Below are 24,406 nucleotides of genomic sequence, written 5' to 3'. Positions count from 1 at the left end.
ATATTTGTTTGTAGCCGAGATAAAAGCTCACAAACTTTGCCAGTTTCGCTCAGGTGTGGCTTGGCCAGAGTCGGACAGGCTGCGTTCGAAAACAGAAGCTCACCTTTTCACGTCTTCTGTTTATATCCTGGGATGTTTGCATTAGTCCGTTGTTATATTCCATAAACACAGCCCCAATTGCCTGCCCGATCCGGTCCAGGGTCAAATCAGAGCCGGTGTCACGACAAAAAAGTTCCGATTTTAATTTTAGTTCCGGAGCTGAACCAGAGCCGGTCCAGGGCCAAATCAGAACCTCAGAGCCTCTTGCAACCAGGTCCAGCCCATTTGCACTTTGTCCTGCAGACTGTTTGTATGCAAAGCTCAATATAAATACAGTTTTGATTGAATTAGGTCAGTAATTAACTATGAGTGACTTATTTATGTTCCTGATTAATGAGGGCAGCTAAAGATGTACATAGAAATGAGACAACTTGGACAAGCAAGACAAATTATTTTTAATTAAGACAATATTTTTAAAGAGTATTAATAAAATTATTTTTTAAAAAGTATGACAAACTAAAATTGATGAATTCATAAAGATATCATTGATAAATTGATAAATTAATTAAGAAATAATTTAAGTATTACATACAAATATGATTTAATAAAAAAAACTATTTACAAATATATAAAAACTATTTACAAATATATAAAAACTAAAAACCTATATATCTATACACCAATAACAGAAATACTACTCCAGGCCCTCCTCCCAGGAAACACAAAATGTGTGAAACCACTTAGAGCAGTTGTCACACTGGACCCAGGACACCTCTTGTTCATCATTTGGTGGATCAGGTTGTCTACACCGGCCACACCGCCACACCTTTGGCTCCATCACTTGTTTTTTAGTGGTGTGACCTGCAAAGGACAAATATGTATATGTTGTAAATACAAGAAACAATATCAGCTTGTGATAACCAATGTTATAATGTTCAGTTTGTTTTTACCGGCTGTAGGTGTCGTGGATCCAGTGGACGGAGAGAAGGGGCTGGAGCTCAATTGAAGTCCTGTAATAAAGATAAAAACATTGTAAATGGTCCCATTATAAGACAGTTTTAACGTGTAAAACTGTTGCAATATAAATATAATTTTACCAAGTTTAATAATAGTACTTACATGAAGGGGGAGAGGAAGCTCTTTTTCTTTTTTTCAGGAGGCCACGAGCTTTTGTTCTGAGCTGTATTCCTAATAAATGGTCATCACAAGAAGAAAGTAAAAATGTTGTTCGCGGTTGTCATTTTCAGCACAATTTTAATCACTATTTCAAAATTTTAAGGGATTATTGTTTAAAGCATAAGTTTGGTTGAAACAGTTTTCACGTTGTTTATAGAAAGATGTATAACAATATACTCACTCAGAAGGGTTTTCTGATCTGAAAAGTGGTCCGGGAGAAAGTTAGATCAACAGTGGAGCTGCAGACCTCCATATACTGTTAGCCAATGGGGCATCCGTGGCGCCGGCTCCCAAAACGGCTTTAATCGTCCAAAAACTCATTAGTTTCACAAATATTTCCTCGTGGTCCGCCCATGCCTCTCCTCCACCACAGCCCGGTGTCGCAAAATACATGCTGTTGGTTTTACAGATCTCTGAAGTGAATACAGTGATCTGGAAGTAAACTGAAGTACATTCACCAAGAGACACAGTAGGTGGCGCTGTGCTCTGATCACTTCTGAGTGAGTATATTGTTATACATCTTTCTATAAACAACGTGAAAACTGTTTAAACCGAACTTATCCTTTAAAGTTTCCTGTGTCAAACGTACCTTGACCTTGTAGAGGCATCACTGCAGGCAGGCTCACTGTTGTTTGTGTTATGGAGTTATGACCGCAAAAGGATGTAGAGGGGGCCCCGGGGGCTGAGGGACCAGAGATGGAGTGTCTGGAACTGACAGTGGGGCTGTCGGAGGACATTCTGCGACTGGGGTGGGAGGCTGGTTCACCAGGCAGGGCAGCTGCGGTTGTTGGTGAGATGTCTTCAGCCCGCTGCTGCTCTCGGTCTCTTCTGGCCAGAGCCTGGGCCTCTCTCCTCGAAGCTCTGTCCTCTGCATCCTCGATAGCTGCCGTCATCTCCTCAGCTGTGAGGATCCGTGCCTTTGAGATGTTCCTCCTGGCTCTGCTGTTCTTGTGAGTGAATTTAATCTCAGCCAGGAGGTTGGCAAGATCTGATGGAATACGGCCTGAAGTCACCAACGGATGTGAATTGAAGACATCGGGCCTGGCTTCAGGAGGTGGAGGATCCAACGTAGAGGCTGAAGGTGGAGAGGATGGTCTTGGAGGAGGAGGTGGAGAAGGCGTGGCTGGAGGAGGAGTTTGAGAGGAGGGAGGTGGTTGCAACGGAGATGAAGGTGGAACAGGCTGACGGGGTGGAGAAGGGGGAGGTGAAGGTGCCCTACGTTGGGGTCCGGACGGCATGACCCGGGACCAGTCAACTGCATCCGGATCCAAAGGGTAGAGGCCACATCTCCTGAACCCAGCCACCACAACCCCACGATTCTTTAGCCTCTGATATGAATGTTTGAGGACTTTTGAAAACTCTTTCTTTGAAATCAGAAAAGAGTGGCTAACAGCCGACAGATCACTCGTTGTGCTAGAGAAATCTGCCTTCAAGGGTCCAAAAAAACTCACATCCAGAGGCTGCAGAATGTGTGAGGTGTGTGGTGGCAAGCACAGAAGAATGACTCCTTCTCTCTGTGCCGCCCTAACCAGCTCTGGCCCTTAGTGGGACTGGTGGCCATCCATGACGAGGAGCAGCGGACGCTCCTTGGTGGCGTGGAGGAGAAAATGAGTGGTAAACCACTTATAAAATAGCTCTCCATCAATGTACCCTGCCTGGGACTTCCCATAGAGAGCATTGGGGATGCCCTCCCTGTTGTATGCCCCCCCTGGATATCCTCCTTTGTAAATGATGAAGGGGGGGACATCCTCACCAGTCGCATTAAAACAGGCCAGGACGGTGATGTGGTCTCTTGTGCCAGGGGCCTGCCTGTACGCATGTTTGGTCCCCCGAGGCACGATGACTTTTCGCCTCACACTGTCAAGCTGGAAACCTGTCTCGTCACAGTTGTATATTTGCTGCGGCTCCTCCCTCAGCCCATGCTCGTCGATGGTTGCTTGGAGCAGTCTGAAATATTCCTCGATGGGCCCCCTCTTAGCATGGGCAGCCCTCCCACGGTCAATAATGTCTGGGGTCCGGGTGGTGAGGCGCTGATGGTGTCGCTCTCTGAAGTTAATCCACCACGTCTGACCAAGTGCCACCTTTGGAGCCTCTCGGTGGCGTTGATTGTAGATGGCCAGAGCGTGGGCCAGGACCTACAACAGGATACAAAAAGTCTTAATTTTCTCTACTTATATTTGATTAAAATATCACAAGTGACAGTAAGCAGAGCTTGACATTTCAAGAAAGCATTGCTAACCTGAGGCTTCGTCAGTGGAAACCCGTAGCTGGCAGAGTACAGACAGTACTCTACCAGGGCGTTCTCATCGATGGTACTGAGAAGTGGCATCTGACCTTGTTTGCAGTCAGATGCCACCCTTCCACTGATTCGGTCACTCAGGCTGGACTTAGGGACCCCATGTGCTGCTGCCTGCCTGATGGTGAGCCTGCCTGCGTGCACCTCCTCCATAGCTCCGGCCATGGCTTCCGGAGCCCCAAGACGAGTCTTCCTCTCCCCCTGTCTCTGCCTGATCTGGCGAATGTTTGGCATCTGAAGGATATAAATCAACAAATTAAAAAAAAATAGGGAACATTGGAAAAAGAACTAATATAACCCAATTTAATAATATAATTGAGATTCATTTTGTTAAAAATTATGTTTTTCATGCAAAGTTCAAACACAGTTTTGTTACCTGAGCAAGCTCTGGAAACATATTCTTTATACTCTGCAGGTACCTGCGGAAAAGACAAAAACACACACATTCCCACACCCCAAAACCCACCTTCTTGGCTTCAACGACTCTCCTCAACTGCGATCCAGATTCTAGTTCTCAGCTTTTCACTGTATAAAAAATCTCTACTGCTGGTTGTGATTCGCTGATTATGATTCTTTCCCTCACTGGCTCTGGTCTCACTTGAAAATATAAAAAAAACACAGCATTTATCAAAATGGAAAATTGGTAGAAATGTTAACATTTTCTTAAATCATTGGCTTAAAATTTCAGTGTAAATAAAAAGTACAAATAAAAATACACAATGTAGGAGTTACTTTTACTTACCCGAGTGAATTTTCTGTGAAATACTTATTTTGTACAAGTAAAGGGTGTGGAATTACATCTTCTCTGTTACACTTTCTGTAGTTTGGATCTCAATGTTTATATACTTTTTTGGTTTTGTTCTTTTTAATGCATACCTGATGTTTTTGCCTAGTTAAATTGTTGTTATGTCCTGGTTTACATGATCTTTTTTTATTTTATTAAATAACTAAATTGATTGCAAATGAAAAATCAGAGTTAAATACTTTCACTCTCATGATTAAAAGAATATAACTTCTGTACTATTCACTAAAGTGCAATTTTAATCTGACACTTTTACAGTAAGAAAAAAGTATAGTTTATCTGCATTCGCACACACTCCACACACACACACAGTAAGGAATCGTTTCAATAAACAAGTCACGTGACTCTTGAAACAACAAATCCTCATCATTACAAGAACACAAAGAAAAGCAAAAAACTTTAACACTTTTCCTGATAAAACATTGGAAAATAAGGAAGAAATGACAACATATTGACATTCAGTGTTAATTTTGACATGAATTTTTCATTTCATTTTAGTTTTAGTCACTCACCAAAGACTTGATTTAGTTATAGTCACAGTTTAGTCTTGATGAAATTTGACAGTTTTGTTGTACTGTAGTAAATTAGATAGATGGATAGCTTTATTGTCCCAGTAGGAAAAGTACAGTAGCAGAAGTGCAAAAGGATATTTGTCACGGTTGTAAAAACTCCACTGTAAGCATTATGTTTAGATATTTAAATGTAGAATGTATCATGTATCATAAATATGAAAATCTATGGCTTGTTGGAAAAAAAAAATGAATATATGAACTTCTGATTCTTTCTGTAAATTCTTACAACAAATGACAGCCTGCAAGAAAAAAGCTCCAATCATAACGATCAGCAGGTGGCGGTAATGCAACCAACGGGATGCAAGCTGCCTTAAAACATCACAGAAGAAGAAGAAGACGAGCACAACAACAAACAGTGCTGCTGCGGTGCTGCGTCTCCGTAACCTATCAGACACAGAACGGAGCCGGACCGGAGCCGGTGAGCCCGGCGTGAGGATGGTTGTAATAACCCAGCTTGTCCGGCGGTCAGCGTCAGCTTTTTCGTCACATTTTTACTCGTCAGTTCATGATGTTCAGAGATATCAGGTGCGTTCACGATGGCAAAGCCAGAGGTAGACGGAGCTAGACGAAGCAGACGGCGCAGCCGTGGGGCGGAGTTATAAGTAAGACTCCAACTCGGACAAAGCTATGTTCTCCATGTTCGTGTTTCTCATGACTCCCACAGTGGGGGGTGTTTACAGGCCCGTCGTCCGGGGTGTCAATTAGGGGGGCAATGCCCCCTCCCACACCCCCACCCCTCCCTGGCTGTCAGAGGGGTAATTTTTTTTTTCTTATTAAAAACAAAAGAATTCATAATTTCTTTCGTGTGTCACATTGTGTTGATTCATATTCAGTTAACTGAAATAAATAAAATTTAAAAAAACAAAATAATTTTAAGTTACATGTGACACGTGCGTGCTGCTGCAAGTGCGGACCAGGCGTCAAGGGGGGGCAGACTGCCTCGCCCCCTCAGTCAAAATATAGTATTTCATTAAAAACATTAAGTTTTCAGTCTATTATGTCCTTAAAAAACAACAGCAAACTCTGCTGGCTTGCTCAGATCAATATGAGGTGTTTTGCTATTCAAAAGTCAAAAAAAGAGGAGACTGCAGCTCTGCTGAAGGTGAGAGCTGCTTATTTTATCATTTGTTTTTTTACCATTTGTGCTTTTTAGCAGTGTGGTTAATGATCATACAGCACCTCTGATCTGTGGATTCTGTTTTTGTGTTGCTCCGTTACTTTTTCGGCACCGATGCGTCCCCCCCCCCCCACCCGGGTTTAAGCCGCCGCCCCCCGACCCCCCTCTACACTGGACTGGAGCCGGGACTGGGTGTTTATTTATGCAAATAAAGCGTGTTGTCATCAAACTGATGACGAGTGGGCTGGGGTCCAATCCCCTGCCTGTCTGAAGCAGAGAGGTGGGCCAGGTAGCCGTGGTGAGTTGCTCTGGAGCAGCTCACCGCGGCTACCGCTGTGACCGATCTCGCGAGTTTTCGATGCCCTACGTAGGTCCTACGTATCAGTGACGCCGGGCCAAATGTGGGCGGGGCGGCTCAAAAGTCTCAAAAGTCTGCCTCTGGCTTTCTCATGTCGAACGCACCTTTTGTTTTAGTTTTTGTTGTCATGACTTATTAAATTTACGTTCTCATCACATTGACATTGACATTTTTTACCAACAATACAGGGTAACTTTTCCCAGTGTTCGCTGTTTTGTCCAATCAGGATGAAGTTAACGCTCTACAGGGGAGAATAACGAGGCATAGTAATCCAAACAAAATCAGTCAGGTGAGCTATATTAGATGTCGCCCAGGTGCTACCGACGCTTAATGCCAATCAAATTATCTTTAAGAGCATAATTACTTTTCAAATTGTGAACTTACAGACGTAAAATTCACCATAAAGGTAGATGAATCTGCCGAGATGCAGTTTACCTTGGTAGCAAGCGTCAGTTGTCTCTAACTTTTACGCAAGCGCGTCAAACGGCTAAAAATAACTTGGTCCGACTCTGGCCAAGCGCATTCCACTTGGTCCGACTTAGGCCACGCCTCCGTTATACCTGTGCTCAGAAATCACATTGATTGCATAAAATAATAATATTCTAACATTAATTCACAGAACAACTGTTACTAATTCCAGATTGTTTAATACAATTAAAGGTTAAAAAAAATAAGTCATTTAAAAGAGCCGCAGATCTGCTGACGCAGTGAATCAAACCCGCCTCTGACAGAAAGTTGTTGCATCTGAGATTATTCATGAAGAGAGCCAGTAAAGGGCGAATCAAACATGTCTAAACGACAGTTAAATTTACTGTCATTTTTGTAAAAAGAAGGAAGGGGAACGCGATGATGACTCAAAACGAGTCCGAATAACACCAGCAAGTGACGCTCAGCTGAAACAAGGAGGAGGAGGAGAATCCGGACATGGCCGTGATGTGGAGTGTTCTGGACTGTTAAATATGGTAAGAACACTGTCTGTTATTAGGCCGCCGTGCCAGATTTTAAATGATAACAGAAGATTTGTGTGATCCATTGTAAGCTCTGGCAGCTCCTGCTGCGTGTCTCAGTCAGCTGTTAGCTTAGCTGTTAGCCACCGACGAGCTAGCTGGCTTTGAACGATTCCTCCGAGCTCCAACATCAGTGGACGGGACGTGATCTCAACTTCTGAGACGGTGGAAGAAGATTTAAACGCTGAGCGTCTCGGACAGAACGGGAAAAGTTGTTATTGACGAACAGTTCAGTTCTGAGAGGAAGGATCTGAGCAGCGTAGCGGCGGCTTGGAGAGAACGAGGGAAATACTGTTCTGGTAGGTTAATTTCTGGGTTTAGCCTGGCTGTTTACTGTTCTGTTGTTGTTTTATCTTCATCTCGTTGTTCAGGGATCATTGTGTAGCTCTCAGGACTGAGGGAGCTGGCGCTGACAGTCGCAAAAAAACCCAAACAAGCATTGGCCAGATGCCAATTGCCGACCCCTGACCTACAATAATAATGATGATAAATAATTGCCAGAACATTTATACCATGGTTGCTATCTGAAATTTAGGCTTGTAAGTCCCACAGCACGGTGCCTGAGCATTTGCGTGTTGCTTTCAGCGCTGTTTTCTGTATGCGTTCCGGTACCTTATGATTTACGAATAGACCACATTGGAGTTCCGACTGCGCATGTGCGAAAACCCGCTGTTTACTTCCGGTTCAGGGGTCAAGGCATACAAACAACCTCTTCTCACCACAGCTCTCCCTTAATGTTCAGCTTGTTCCGTCGGAACTTTGCCCGTGTGTGCCGTTATATGTTGTGGTAATGGCGATTATACGCTGAACAAGTGGCGATCTATTGACTGCCGAGAGCACCCTGGGGTGAAACACGGTGTGGGGGAGATGTATTTGCCCCCCCCCCCCCCCCCGCCCCGCCGTTCGAGCTGAGGAGAAAGGCTTGGGTGAACCTCATCAACAGAAAGGACGAAATAACAGATGGAATAATCGTACTTTTCAAATTATTTGTGCACGATAGCACGATTTTAAAATCATACTTTTTGAGTTAGTGCTATATCTGTCTCTCTCTCTAATGATCTTAACCCGTTCGGCCCGACGGATCCTGTACCGGGTCCACTTCAACATGTGTAAAAAGTGAATAAAATGCCGTGAGGATGATTTCTTTCAATTGTGTCTCAAACAAGAAGCCGTAACCTCATAAACTGAACGCTCCAGCTGCACTTTGACGACCGAGTGGTTGTTTTATAACAACTTTAAAATCCACATGCAACAATTTAACACGCTTTTCTTACCCGCACCTCCCGACACAAAACGCAACTTCTCCTCCATCACAACATGTTGGATATCGTATGAAACTACCAAAGATACACTTTAACATGAAACCAGGCAGAATATTGTCTGAGCCGACCTCCTGCCGTCAGGAGCAAAACAAACCAAAAATCGATCTTCACATTTTACAGCCAACATTCAGATTGCATGTTTCTCACACAATTCTTCACCAAATTTCAAAGCAATCCACACCAAACACAAGATATTTTTAGACATATTTTATTTCTTTACCGTTTTATGGTCTTTTACCACCTAGCCACACTCTCCTCTGATCAACATTAGGGGCATAATCACTGTCCAACTCCATAGCGAGCTCTGTAGCGATCGGCATGCGACTTTTCCTCTTCTTTCACGGTCGGCAGCTTGTCGATGTTGAAAAAGGAGGCACCGTATGCCACAGCTACAAGTTCAGATTTTTTTTCCAAGGTGGAGATACCCCTGTCTCTCAAAAACTTCACCAAACGTTCTCTCTTCCACAATAACAATTCATCATACGACGCCATCTTGCCACATTGTTTATATGCCTTAACCTTTCACCCTACCCACAATCCCCTGCGCACACGGAACTCCAATGTGGTCTATTAAGCACTGGATATTTGACTCTTGGTTAGATAAAATACTTCTCTGTTGGTGATTAGGCTCATGTTGGGTAGATCGGTCCTGAATCATCATGAAGGCTGGCCGGGGCCCACAACACATCCAGGTTTATGCAGACAGCCTGAAAGTTGGGATGCGCTGTGATACAGGGGAGATCTGTGGTAAAGTAGAGAGAGCAGCCATCTCCGTTTGTCATTTTTGTGTTAATCGTGACGATATAAAGTAAATAAGTACCATGAACAGCGACAGAAAGAACATTGAGCTCTTTGCAGCAGACGCTCTCTCTCGGTCGCCACTGGGAGGCAGCGTCCACAAAGGCCCCAGCGGCTGTGACCGACTCTCTCTTCCTCTTGATAGCTACCATTTGTATCGTCATCTCCTCTGTTACTTTCATTTTCGTCCTCGCTCTGTATTTGGTTTCGTGTTGGTTCGAATTGAAAGGCTTGAACACTCATGCTTATAAAGCTGTGAACAGATCACTCCTAAAAACACTGCTGAGAGGTGAAACAACTTTGCGACGTCACTACCCAGAATGCTTTGCAACGTGCACAACAATGGCAGCCTCCGTGCGAAATAAACTTTGTTAAAATATAGATAACTGAATATATATATTTTTTAAATTATTCATTAATATGTTACTGACAGAAGCTGAACCACATAGGGCAAATTTATCGTTATAGTTGGGGTTCATTTGAAGACTGTATCTGCCAATTTTCATGCGGATCGGACAAAACATCAAGGAGGAGTTCAAAAAAGTATGTTTTTCAGTTTTTGCGATCCAGCAAAAGAAAACTGAGAAAATGGACGGGGTATCGCCCACGTGATTCAGGTCTTCTCAGGGAATGGGAGGATAGACGTTTTTTGAATGTACGACATACGGGTGGGAGTTATAGCCCAAAACTGGGTACAGCGCCACCTAGTGGAGGAGACATCTTTTTTTTTGGGATCATCTGTGTGCTGTTCTAAACATATCCTGTGAATTTCACAGTCCTCAGTATCATAATTGTGTTCACAGAAACGTTTGATATTTGTGTACTGGCTGTATTATCAAGCCACGCCCACTTTTACTAATCGTGATATACTTTGAGACATTGCCTCAGGAAAAAATTAGGGTCACACTTACCAGGTTTCGTAAAAATCGGTCATGCCATTTAGGAGGTATAAATTTGATAACTCTGATATTTTAACACACATACACACTCACCCATACACATACATATATATATATATATATATATATATATATATATATATATATATATATATATATATATATATATATATATATATATATATATACATAGCTATATACCTACATACATACATACATACATACATACATACCTACACACACACACACACACACATAAGTATATACACAGTCATACACATTTATTTTGTTTTATGTTTGTTTGCTTGTTTGTTTATTTTTAATTGACTCTGTCATTACCGCTCTGGGTCAAACTGCTGTTCTTCATCCCTATATTTAATTAGAAGTTGCGTTTTTAATATTCTTTTAAATATGCCTATGGTTTTACTTTTCTTTAATTCATCTGCTAAACTGTTCCATAATTTAACTCCTGATATTGACAAACACATACTTTTCAGTGTTGTTCTGGCATGATGTATTTTGAAGTTCAGCTCCCCTCTTAAACTAGAACCTCCTTCTCTTTCTGGAAACAGATTTCTTATGTTGTCTGGAAGTAAATTATTTCTCGCTTTGAATATTATTTGTGCTGTTTTAAACTGGATCATATCTTGAAGTTTTAGAGTTTGTAATTCTAGAAAAAAAAATCTGTTTGTGTGGTCTCTGAATCCTGCTTTATGGATGAATCTGATGGCCCTTTTCTGCATTTTATCAGTGTTTGGAGATTACTTTTATATGTGTTTCCCCATACCTCGAGGCAGTATGACAAGTATGGCAAGGTTAATGCACAATATAAATAAAATATAAAGTGCTCTCTGGCTGAAAATTTGCCTTGTTTTTCCCAGGACGGCAATGCTCCGTGCCAACTTCCCCTGAACGTATTTGATATGTGGCTTCCAGCAGATTTTGTGGTCTAGAATTACACCAAGGAATTTGATTTCATTAACTCTTTCTATGTTAACATTGTCAATATTTAATTTTATATTTATACTTTTGCTTCGGTGTCCAAATAACATAAAATTTCTTTTCTTCAGATTTAAAGACAGCTTATTTGCTTTAAACCATCTATTAACATTATTCATTTCCGTTGTAATTACCTCCAAAAGCTGCTGTAATTCCACATCACAGTAAAAGATATTTGTGTCATCTGCAAATAACACAAATTTTAATACACTGGACACACAGCAAATGTCATTTATGTACATTATAAATAGTTTTGGTCCTAAGGTGAGGGACCCCACAAGTAATGTCCATAAGATTCGATGTAGTCTGATTAATATGTACAAATTGTTGACGGTTTTGTAGATAGCTCTTCAACCAATGCAAAACATGACCTCGGATACCATATTTCTCCAATTTTCTTATTAGTATATCGTGATTAACTGTGTCAAATGCTTTCTTGAGATCGAGAAACACTCCCAGTGCGTCCCTCTTTGTGTCAATAGAGTCTGTTATTTCTTCTACCAGTTCTATAAGGGCCATTGTTGTTGATCTGTTGTTTCTGAAACCATACTGACTATCAGTTAGCAACTTGTATATCTCAACAAAACCATCATATCGTTTTATGAATAATTTTTCTAGTATTTTGGAAAACTGGGAGAGTATTGAAATTGGTCTATAATTACTGAAGTTATGTTTGTCGCCTGCTTTGAATATCGGAATAACTTTTGCAATTTGCATCTTATGTGGGAATATTCCTTTTTGGAAAGACAGGTTGAAAACATACATTAGTGGTTTTGCAATACCATCAATGACTTTCTTTCTGACATTATTTTGCACAAACAACTGGCTCACACTGCCATCTACTGGGCGAAAAAGGGAAACGTTTCTCATCAGCACACGCCATGCAGCTGACATGTCACAAAGTTAAAATGACACATATTTTATGATCAACAGACTTGTCACACTTATCGAAAAGGTGAACACTTAAAGGCCAGGCAGCAGACCTGTGATTATTATTATTATTATTATTATTGTAGTAGTAGTAGTAATAGTAGTAGTAGTATTGTTGTTAATAATAATAATAATAATTATTATTATTATTATTATTTTCTAACATTATTACAAGCCTAGCAATGTATGCAATAAATGCTGTGCAAAAATAAAAACGCTATTTAACGTAATTTATCTTTTATTACCCATTTATTAGTAAGGCTTTTATTTTGGTAGGGAGTCCATTTGACCCGTGACGTCAGGGTCACGTGCTTCCGTTTTTTGGTTTTGAGACCTGAAACGAAAAAATGAAAAATTGAATCCAAAAAACAAAATTCGGCTGTAATTTGCTTGTGTTGGTTTGGTTTTTGGTTTTGAATTGAGAAAGAAAAAAAAACGTTTTTTTTTTTTTGTTTTTGGTTGAAAACGAAAAAAGGAAAATTGAGCCGTTTTTTCCTTTTTCGTTTGTTGGTTTGGTCAGAAAAACAGATTATACTTTTGGCCCCTGACCTGAACTAATTAAAAACCGAGCCACATGGTTTTCTTACGCAGAATTGTTTGTTGTTTAGGATGACTTAAATTGGAATACTCTTGTAAAAAGAGCTAACAAACTGTGGACTAAAGACTTTGTTTTTTCATTTTTACACCTGAGTCCTGTGGAAGTTTTTTCCTGCTCAATCAACATTCACAAGTAAGCCAAGACTATTGGATTCTAAAATCAACAATGGATATGTATATGTATATATATTATATAGAATTAAAGACTACTCCTGTTCAGTTAATGCAGACATAAATGAAGAAAGAAGAAAGATTATATACATTTCATCTGTTCTTAAACTGTAAACAGAAATTTATTTATATTTTGTCAGTTACCAGCCAGTGGTAATCACAATCAGATAACCCACCTTCAACCTTTCAACACATTGAAAAATAAGGCTAAAAGACAAATAAAGCCAGTGAAGGGTTTTCTACATCAGTAAATACGGCTGCACATGCCTTGTCCTGCGCCGTAGGGCTCCTGGGGAACGGCGGTGCCGACTGAAGCTCACAACATTCATCACACCTTTTGGGCGGTATCAGTGTCACTGCCCTCTCGGTGGTGTAGCGTCAGCACCAGAGTGTTTCCAAAGGAGAGTGTCAGAGATGTGAGAGGACTTGATGGTCTGGTCTGTCATGGTGATGATGTGCTTGTGAAAACAAAGCCAAAGTGACTGAGCAGCTGCCACAGCCCAAGTGAGAGGAAGACCTTCAGCATCTCTCGAGCATGGCTATGACCTCGCTAAGTTCATGCCACAGTTGGCCACAATAGCCACACCGCTGAAGGAGCTGCTTCATCTGCTTCATCTGCTTTTGGAAGCTGAAGTTGAGATTCCTTTATTAGCCCCACAGGGGGAGATTTTCAGCCATCGAGAGACACCAGGAGGATGGGGGGGGGGGGGGGGGGGGGGGGGGGGGGCATAGGTGAAAGTAAGCCGGAACGCATCAGAACGCCGTGCCGGTAGGAAATATACTGGCCTCTTCTACCGGAACGCCCCGGAACGCCTCTGAAAAGCAACTTTCACTCATGCATACAAAGCGAGCCCTTTCTTTTTTCAAGCAAATTTTACCGAAATAAGTGTAAAATTGATGAATACATAAAACTCATCTCCAGACTACATCTTCTGTGACGTGTTGAACAAGGTTAATGCGCCTGACGAGCCCTGGAGCACTTGCTTACCGTGACAGGTTGCAGCTTGTAGCGGCAGTCTCTCGCTGTAGCGTAACGTTAATCCAATGTCCACTGTTGTGAGTTTTGCAGACAACAGGGTCGTCATTTTTGCAAAATAAACAAAACATAAATCCACGAGTAATATTGTGAGGGTTCACGCATCGTAAAATATTCTCCATCTCTCTGTCATGCGAGCAGCATCACTCCTTCCGCAAACAAGCACACGTGGAAGTGAGGTAAACTCAATGCTTCTTTTCATTGGATGGCTGGTTGCCTAGGTGATGTAAGGACACTCCCCCGTCCCCATCTCAAGAGACAACCAGGACAGGTCAAAAATGCAAAGAAAAACAAAGAAAAAACATTTAACTAAAAACAACATATATCATAACACACATATATATGTATGTGTATATATATATATATATATATATATATATATATATATATATATATATATATATATATATATATATATATATACATATATACATATATTGTTACGGCTGCTGCCTTTGTGTGTCATGGGTTTGATCCTGTTTGTCTCCCCCAGGTGTCCAGTTGTGGTGTTTTTCTTTCCTTTCCCAGCCTTCAGCCAAGACCTCACCTTTCCAGCCAGCAGCCATCCTGGACACCTGTAGCCTGGTTTACATCAGCCCAATAGGCCTGCGCATAGGCGTTGCGTTTCCCCCCCCCGCTCCTAGCTTGGCCATTTGTAACACCTTTAAGGGGGGGGACGTAACATAGCGGGGGCTCGTCCGGGAAAATTCTTATTTGTCCGGAGGCTTGTGTGTAGGTGTACTGTTGCACCGTGGTTCTGGTGGTGTGGTTGCCTTGTTTTTGGTTGGTGCTATGGCGGAGTCCATTGTGCAACTGTTTATTGATACCCCAGCAGTAGACCTGTTGGATAGATGCCGTGTCACAGATTTACAGGCCATTGCAGAGCACTTTTCTATTCAAGTGCCTAAGGGCTTGCTGAAGGCTGAGTTGATGCAGCATGTCAAACAAGAGTTGGTGAAGGCTGGTGTGCTTGTGGTGGTGCCTGAGGTGGTGTCGTCTGCTCATTTCCCTGGGGTGGAGGAAATCTCCCCTGGTAGTGGTAGGCTCCCGCAGCCTGACCTGGAGTTGGAGGCTGATGCGCAGGCTACGCCGGAAGTGGTGGTTCCCCCGGTCGTGCCTGTTACTCCCGGCTTGTTGGCTGCCTCAGACGTTTTGGTTGCCCCTCCAGCAATCCCTCAGACCATGCCTCGGTTCAGCCCAGCTCGGTTATCCCCTCCTGAGACGTCTGATAAGGCTCAGTTACGTCTCCGTGTGGCTTCTCTTGAGTTGCAACACCGTGAGAGAGAGCGTAGAGAGAGGGCCGAGTATGAGCATAAACTACAGCTCAGGAAGCTGGAACTGGAGGCTGAGGTCCAGAAGAGGCGTGTGGAGATGGAGGAGAAGGTAGCCCTGGCTCATGCCAGAGTGTCGGGCAGTCGTACGCCTGAAGTCTCCAGCCCCTCGGCATTCGCCACAGCCGGCCCACCCGACCAGTTTGATGTGACCAAAAATATTTCTCTTGTTCCGCCCTTCAGAGAGTCTGAAGTAGACTCTTACTTTGGAGTGTTTGAGCGTATAGCAGCAGCTCTTAAGTGGCCTGAGGAGATGTGGCCGCTGTTGCTACACTGCAAACTAACTGGTAAAGCTCAAGAGGTTGTCTCTGCATTGTCTTTAGAAGACAGTTTAAGGTATGACAAGGTGAAAGCTACAGTGTTGAGAGCCTATGAACTGGTCCCAGAAGCATACAGACAGAAATTTCGTCAGCATAAGAAGGTCCCGAATCAAACCTTTGTTGAATTTGCCCGTGAGAAGGAGCAATTATATGATCGGTGGTTACAGGCTAGCAAAGTGACAGACTTCGCTTCCCTTCGTGAACTCAACCTCCTTGAGGAATTCAAAAGTTGTGTCCCTGAGAAGTTTGTTGTATACTGTAATGAACAAAAGGTCACTACATTGTCCCAGGCAGCAGTACTGGCTGATGAGTTTGCCTTAACCCACAAAACTGTGTTCACAGCACCTCGTGTGGAGGCACGGAGAGTTGTCCCGCCTCCTGTACAGTCTGGTCCGTCCCAAGTCGCTTCTGCCTCTAAAGGGATTGGTACTCGTGAGTGTTTCTACTGCCTTAAAGTGGGACATGTAATTCAAGACTGTAGGAAACGCTTTCAGGCGGAGAAAAGGTCTCCCTCTTCACCCAACAGTAAAAAGCCTGTGGTGCTGGTCAAAACTAAACCTGTTGCTCGTGCACTTGAGGTATCTGGTGGGAGTGCTGACTCTCCAGATCCCAGTTATGCACCTTTCATATTCCCTGGGTCTGTGTCTTTATGTGACAGTTCTGAGGAAGTGCCCATTCGCATTCTGCGTGACACTGGAGCAGCGCAGTCAGTGATTTTAGCTGACGTGTTGCCCTGGTCAGAGGCTTCTTCCTGTGGATACAGTGTACTCTTACTGTGTTTCTGCAGTGGTAAGCTCAGAAGAGGCTTCTAAGAAGAAGGTAGCCTATGTGATAGAGGATGGTCTTTTGTTGCGTACCTGGATGCCTAGGAAGGGTACGGACAGGGTTTTGGATTTAGTGGCACCGCCCACAGGGCCCTTCTCCTAACGTCCGCCTGCCCTCCATTAGCTCTCCCCATTTTTGCTGTTTGCCAGATTTTTTTGTTTAGGCTCATTATGTTTTGTTGTTTAAAGCCTGCTGGCTGCATTCTGGCATTTTTGTTGTATCTTGTGAGTTTGTTTGTAACGTTGCTTCTGTTTAATTATCTTTTGTTATATAAATTCCCTTTTCCTTTGGGGAAAAGGCCACCCAAAGTCTTTTATGCTGCACCTTGCTTCGTCCGCACACCACCTGAAGCATTTACATCAGCCAGTAGGCCTGCGCGTAAGCGTTGCGTTTCCCCCCCGCTCCTAGCTTGGCCATCTATAACATCTAAAGGGGGGGGACGTAACAATATATATATACATATATATATATATACATATATATATATATACATATATGTATATATATATATATATATATATATATATATATATATATATATATATATATATATATATATATATATATACATTATATATATACATATATATATACATACATATATATATATATATATTTTGTGGCGGCGGCAGGCGCAGCTGGGGGCCGCCATACTGTTTGGTGCCGCAAGGCATCATGGGAGGGGATTGTTCGGGCCATTTCAAGATGTATTTTGTGTTAAAATGTGGTAAAATGTACTTCGTTTTGTTATAGATGTGTTAAGTTATTGTTTTTCTATGTGTTGATGCCTTTTTTCCGGTCTTTTTATGTTAAGTTTTATTTACGTTATGTTGGACCAACAGTGAGACGGGTCGGTGTGAGAGTGATCTGGCCTCTGTGCCAGTATTGTTTGGTGTGAGCGACATGCTCCCAGTATACATTAGTTGTAACAACAATAAAAGCTTTGGTTGAGCTTCGGGGCAGCAGTCCTTGTTGATCGTTGGCTCCGTCGTGAAGAGGTCACTGCTGCCGTCACAACATGTATTACATTTAAACATTCAAACAATTAAAAAATCATTATGCTTTCAAGGATGTCAAAAAAGAGCAGGACTTATCAATGTCTGTCTTGTACGATGCTCGCACACTTTGTGTACAAACTAAAACATTTTTTTGCACAGTTCCTGCAAGAATCTTACCTTACTTTCACCCCTGGGGGGGGGGGGGGGGGGGGAGTGAGCAGGCAAAACAGGAGACACCATACCAGACCACTTCAGAAACCAACACCTGGACAGACAGTCTGGATCAGTTCCACCTGCCAGTCCACCCAGATCTTATATGTTGGATGAAGGTCCTGGTTCCTGAAAATAGTTTTTTTTCCTTACATAAGTCAACGTGTCACATGTTCTTATTCTCCATTTGTGTTTCTCAGGTGGAGACTGGTTTGGTTCAGAAGGTGTGTCAGAGTTAAACAACGTTAAATATTAACAGGAGCTCATGATTATGATGGATCTTTATCTTTATTGGTACCTCTCTCTTATTTGTTAGCCACCTGGAAACCTGCTTCAACACAACAACACATCATCATTGGTGGGAAGCTGCTTGCAGACTAACAGCTCACTGACTGATTTTCTCCTCCTTCAAGCTTTAGCAGAATTCCAATCAACGCTCCAAAGACACCAGTTGTTTGTCTTCCGTCTCAGAGACATGAAGGGGACACTGCCGGCCCAGCAGGAAGTCCATCAATCATTGATTTGTTGAGGAGTGCTGCCATACAGATCACGTTGCCTCACCTTAGTTCAGATGGACTGTGGCGCTCTGAGGACGTGTCAGAGCGGAATATGGACTTTGACTCTTGGTTGTGAAGCTGAGACGGCGTCCTCACATCAAGCAGAGACAGACAGAAGGACCGAGGAGGGACGGGGAGCAGCTTCTTCTCTCCTACAGTGTCTGGAAGAAGATTTGAAGAGAGTTCAGCAGGTGAGAATCTCTGTCAGCTCACAGCAGAGCTTTCACCACGCCGTCTTCCACTGGATTCCACTGTGTGGCTGCTGGATGTGTGTGTGTGTCTGTCCAGCCTACGTTTCTAGTGGGACACACATCAGGAACAGCCTTCAAATGTGTGTGTGTGTGTGTGTGTGTGTGTGTGTGTGTACTCGTATTTCTATCCTTGTGGGAGCCAAATGTCCCCACAAGGATAGCAAAACGTGGAACGACGTGCCTTGTGGGGACCTTTTTCCTGTCCTCAGTAGGAGAAACAGTGTTTTCTTGACCATGTTGTTGTTACTGAAAAAAGTAAAAGTGCAAAAACATTTCTTTAGGGTTAGGCTTTGTTGTGGTGTGGGTTAGGGTTAGGGTAAGGGTCAGGGTTAGGGGCTAGACATGAATGGGAGTCAATGGAAGGTCCCCACAAGGATAGAAATACGAGACCGCGTGTGTGTGTGTGTGTGTGTGTGTGTGTGTGTGTGTGTGTGTTGTTTTGCACCTACAGGTTGGATGAAGGTTCCTGATTCCTGAACACAGTTTTTTCCTTATATAAGCCATCGTGCCACATGTAAACAACCACGTGAGCGTATGCCAGTTTTATAAATCTTTATTTATTTATTTATTTTTGGATGGATGCCATTTTTAGCTTGTGGGCATACATGGACTTTTAGTATGTCTCCTGCATCATGTTTTCTAAATGAGTCCCCAGGTCTCCTATTCTATGACTCTTTGGGGCTTGATTTATCTATCTGTCAATATAACAGGTTCTAAATTCTGTTGTACAAATTAAAATTAGAATCTGAGTATGGACAAAAAAATCTATAAATATGAATCTCATTGCCTGTCGTGTGCCTGTGAGTTGGAGGAGGGGGGTTGTAATGCCCTGGTTCCCAGGGTATGCACTGGTAGTGCCCGGGAGGGTTTCTGGCCCATCCCAGGTAGCCACCTGTGCTTGTTGTTTCTCGTGGGTGTAGTGTGGAGGGTAATGGCTCAGCTCTTGGGCTGTTGGGCTCTGGGCCCTGGGCTCTGCCCGCTGTCGGCGCTGGCAGGTCTTGCTCCCCAGGGGCCCGGGCCCTGTGGCTGGTGAAGGGCCAGGTTCCATGGCTGCTGGGGGTCCTGACCGGGACCTTCCTCTGCCCCCTTATGGACTGGTGCGTGGACATCTTACGGGGACTTGGGCCCTGAGGGCCTCTCCAGCTTGTTTCTGATCTTCTCAGAGGTCATATTTGCATGATCACTGTCACATTTTAATGATCACGCTGATCTTTAATCACTCTCCATATTCTGCATGTGGACTCAGTCACCTTGTTGTCCAGTGCTGGGTCAGACTAATGGTTATCTGGATTAGAGCTCTAATGGTGCTCTGGTTTGTAATTTGATACCTGGATCCTCAGCTTGCACATCTGAGATAACTTCCAGCTACGTTTCCCAACAAAAGTCCGCAGGATGCCCTCTGTCATGTCTTTATGCAAGTGTAGTAGCTGCTCATCTGGAGGGTTGGTTCTCATTGAAGGATTATTGTATCTTCATTCTCTCCACTCTTTTAATTTTTTTTTTTTTTTTTGTTATGCTTCCTCTCTCGTCCTGTCTTTGTGTCCTCCTGTCAGGTCCAGAAGTATCATATTCAAACTGAATGAAATAACGTAAGAAAAATATTATCAAGAGGTAATCATTGATAAATGAGGCCCCAGGTCCCTGAATCCTGTCCTGGTCTCTGACTCCATCTTTCATTAAGTGAACCTGAAACAAGCGAATGATTGAGAAGGAGCTCATGAGGATTCTTGTTTTGTGTTTTTCAGATTCAAACATCTCGCCTGCATTAAAGCATGTCAGCACCTCACCGTGGTCTTTCCAGGGACTCTATGAACACAGTGAAGGTTTAGTGAGATAAATCAGACTCTTCACAACGACAAAGATGAGCTCACCTCCAGAAGTCATCCTGGGAATACTGGATGATTTAATGGATGAAGACTTTAAAAGGTTTCTGTGGTATTTATGGCATGATGGGGTTCTTGAAGGATTCAGACCAATCCCAAAAAGCAAACTGCAGAGTTTGGACAGAGAGGACACCGTGGATGAGCTGCTCCACACCTACAACAGCCAAGCTCTTGAAGTCATGAAGTTGGTTTTGTTGAAAATGCGTAAGACCCATTTATGGGAGAAACACACCAGAAACATCTTTGAACCTGAAGGTAAGTCCTGGAAACATGAAAACTTGATGGTGTCATAAATCACATTGATAACACCATCAAGTGAAAGAACAAGAACAACAGAGCTGATGGATTACAATCAAAACTTCAATAGTGACAAGCTGTCTTCTGCTTTCACACTGTTATATTTTATTCTGTCTTATTAGTATTTCATTTGATAAGATGACACATGACCTTACAGTCTGTCTCTCACACATAGAAAATCTCTTCCTAAATACCCACAAGTCTCTGGAGTTCATGCTGAACATCAGTTTATGACGTCTACATGACAGTTTGTACCCAGCCTGGAATTCACAGGAGTAACTGAAGAGAAAACAAACACATGAGAAGATGATCCATGACTCCATATTACTGAACATTTTAAGAAATTTTGATTGGATTGTTGATGATTATACATACCCAAATACCAAAGCTCAGATCTTTCAGTGTCAGGTGATGTGTATAGGAAGTGTGTGAGTAAAATGAAAGCCATGAATGTAACTACAGTTTGAATCCCAGATGACCGCCAGAAGGCGGTGCTGAAAACACTGAATGACGTATCCCAACTGAGTCACAAGGAATCCCAGAAAGACACCACGCTGGGAAGCTTCATCCAGAGGAGACGCTACAGCGGCACCAACCCACCTTAAAGGATGAGTTCGGTTTAAACAGTTTTCACGTTGTTTGTTGAATGAAGTACAACAATATACTCACCCAGAGAGCTTTTCTGATCCGAACAGTGCTTCGGGGCAGACGGGTCTGTGTGTATAGCCGCGCCTAAAACGGCTTTAATCATCCAAAAACTCATTAGTTTCACCAATATTTCAGGCAGCACGGTGGATGAGTGGTTGCCTCACAGCAAGAAGGTCATGGGTTCAATCCCTGGACCGTGTGGACCTTTCTGTGTGGAGTTTGCATGTTTCTCCCTGTATCTGGATGGGTTTCCTCCGGGATCTCCGGTTTTCCCCCCATCAACTGATAACATGCACTATAGATCAATCCTCCGGTCAGGTGATCTGACCATTAGCCTGGCTCTACATCTGGAGATGGGTCCTACTGCTCCTACGGAATGCTTCAGGGGCATCGATGGATGGGTTAAATGCAGGGAACAAATTTAGTTGTACACTCACTGTACAATGACCTTACCTTACATCAGGGTCTGCTCACACCTCTCCTCCACCACAGCCTGGGGTCGCGAGATATGTCATGTATGCAGATATATGTTCGATTTGAATGTACTACTTGGCGTCCACGCGTATCTAGACACCTACATCGAGATATCTATGTCTATATGTCTAGGCGGTAGTGTGACGTAAGTGGGAGCTACGGAAGCCGCAGTGTTGTGTGTGTGTGTTTCTTCGACTGCCGATCCTAACGCATGTTTCTGAACAAACATCTGAACAAACATCCTCACGCTTCCAAACGCCTCTGGACTTCTTTCAAACATGTTAGAGAGATAAATGTTTTGGTTGTTTTGTTGACCTCTGAACTGAAAGCTTTGTTTACAGCGCCGCGCCGTGCGCAGTACGGCTCATTGTTTCCGGGGCAACCTGAGGCTACACACGGCGCTTTTTTCCAATGTAGTGTAAAATGGACGAATATCTGTCGGATGAAGATGTTGTGGATGAGAACTTTGAATGATTTTCTCTTTAGCAAAAGCAGCATTAGCATTTAGCATCGGCAGTCGAAAAAACACACACACAACAACACTGTGGCTTCCGTAGCCCCCGCTTACGTCACACTACTGCCGAGACATATAGACATAAATATCTAGATGTAGGTGTCCAGATACGCGTGGACGCCAAGTAATACATTCAAATCTGCATATATGTCATATATCTGCATATATGACATATCTGGCGAAGCCGGGGCTGTCGTGGAGGAGAGGCATGAGCGGACCGTGATGAAATATTGGTGAAACTAATGAGTTTTTGGACAATTAAAGCTGTTTTGCTTGTGGCGCTATACATGCCCCGTCTGCTAACAGCATAGGGATGTGCGCCGCTTGATTTTGGATCTAAATTTCTCCCAAAGCACTGTTGGGATCAGAAAAGTCTTCTGGCTGAGCATATTGTTGTACTTCATTCTATAAACAACATGAAAACTGTCCGAACTCATCCTGTAAAGGAAGGAGAAAGGGTGTAACTGCCATCGCAGGATTTGGAGGGCAAACTTCGCTGCTCAGACCAATGCAGTTGCAGGGCTATCAGCGACAAAATAAGATGCTGTATAGGCTTGTCATATAATGTTCCAAGTGGTATGCAAAATGCAGATGAGAAGAAATGAGGAGCCGAATATGAGTTGACACCAGAATTTATTATTTCCCTGGGGGTCACCCAGGGGTCACAGGTGATGTTGTTGGTTTGCACGCTCAAACTGTGCAAACATGAAGGGAACATTCAGTGCTTTCAGCACCGCCTCCTGGCGGTCAGTACGGATGAAATAGAAACTAAATCATTCTCGAACAGTTCCATCATGACTTGATTTTTTTTTTTTTAATTGTCTCCCAAAAAACAAACAGGGCAAAAAAGTCCTGAAGAGGATATGTTGTCAGCAGAATCTAAGAGCTGTCAAATAAACCTCAAGGCCAACCTGAAAACAAGGTTCGAGAATGTGTTTGAGGGGATCCCTAAACAAGGACAGTCCACTGAGCTGAACCAGATCTACACAGAGCTCTACATCACAGTGGGAGGGACTGCAGGGGTCAATCAGGAACATGAGGTCATACAGATTGAAAATGCATCAAGGGAACCAGACACAGAGGAAACAATTACCACACTAGACAACATCTTTAAAGACTCACCTGGAAGGTCTAAACCAATCAGAACGGTGCTGACAAAGGGAGTGGCTGGCATTGGGAAAACAGTCCTGACACAGAAGTTCACTCTGGACTGGGCTGAAGACAAAGACAACCAGGACGTCCACTTCATATTTCCATTCACCTTCAGAGAGCTGAATGTAGTGAAGGAGAAGAAGTTCAGCTTGGTGGGACTTGTTCATCACTTCTTCACTGAAACCAAAGAAGCAGGAATCTGCAGCTTTGAAGAATTCCAGGTGATCTTCATCTTTGATGGTCTGGATGAGTGTCGACTCCCTCTGGACTTCCACCAGACTAAATTCCTGAATAAAGTTACAGAGCCCACCTCAGTGGATGTTCTGCTGATAAACCTCATCAGGGGGAAACTGCTTCGCTCTGCTCGAATCTGGATCACCACACGACCTGCAGCAGCCAATCAGATCCCTGTTGACTGTGTGGACAGGGTGACAGAGGTCCGAGGGTTTAACGACTTACAGAAGGAGAAGTACTTAAAGAATAGTTTCAGAGACAAGGAGCAGGCCAGCAGGATCATCTCCCACATCAAGAAATCCCGAAGCCTCCACATCATGTGCCACATCCCGGTCTTCTGCTGGATCACTGCTACAGTTCTGGAGAAGCAGAGCAGAGAGGGAGGAGAGCTGCCCAAGACCCTGACTCAGATGTACATCCACCACCTGGTGGTCCAGGCCAAAATGAATAGTGTCAAGTATGATGGAGGAGCTGCCACAGATCCACACTGGACTCCAGAGAGCAGGGAGATGATAGAGTCTCTGGGAAAACTGGCTTTTGATCAGCTGCAGAAAGAAAACCTGATCTTCTATGAACCCGACCTGACAGAGTGT

General features: G+C 43.2%; 2 protein-coding genes across 2 annotated transcripts in view; one reads left to right on the top strand and one right to left on the bottom strand.

The window, feature by feature from the left end:
- The window catches only part of LOC115382172 (NACHT, LRR and PYD domains-containing protein 3-like), an 80,001-nt gene that overhangs the window by 41,550 nt on the left and 14,045 nt on the right, over positions 1-24,406 (top strand). The gene's annotated exons all lie outside the window — the stretch shown is intronic.
- LOC115382230 (uncharacterized) lies at positions 676-5,020 on the bottom strand. Its single transcript, XM_030083939.1, has 6 exons — positions 3,888-5,020; positions 3,455-3,745; positions 1,805-3,350; positions 1,159-1,227; positions 990-1,049; positions 676-900 (listed from the first exon to the last, which is right to left on the bottom strand). Exons 1-3 carry the CDS (start codon positions 3,906-3,908, stop codon positions 2,757-2,759), a joined length of 906 nt encoding a protein of 301 aa, XP_029939799.1. The 5' UTR covers positions 3,909-5,020; the 3' UTR covers positions 676-900; positions 990-1,049; positions 1,159-1,227; positions 1,805-2,756.

Source organism: Salarias fasciatus, chromosome 23 (assembly GCF_902148845.1).
Source record: "Salarias fasciatus chromosome 23, fSalaFa1.1, whole genome shotgun sequence".
Lineage (NCBI taxonomy): Eukaryota > Metazoa > Chordata > Actinopteri > Blenniiformes > Blenniidae > Salarias > Salarias fasciatus.
The sequence above is the reverse complement of the archived record's forward strand: the minus strand, read 5'-3'. Positions and strand labels throughout refer to the sequence as shown.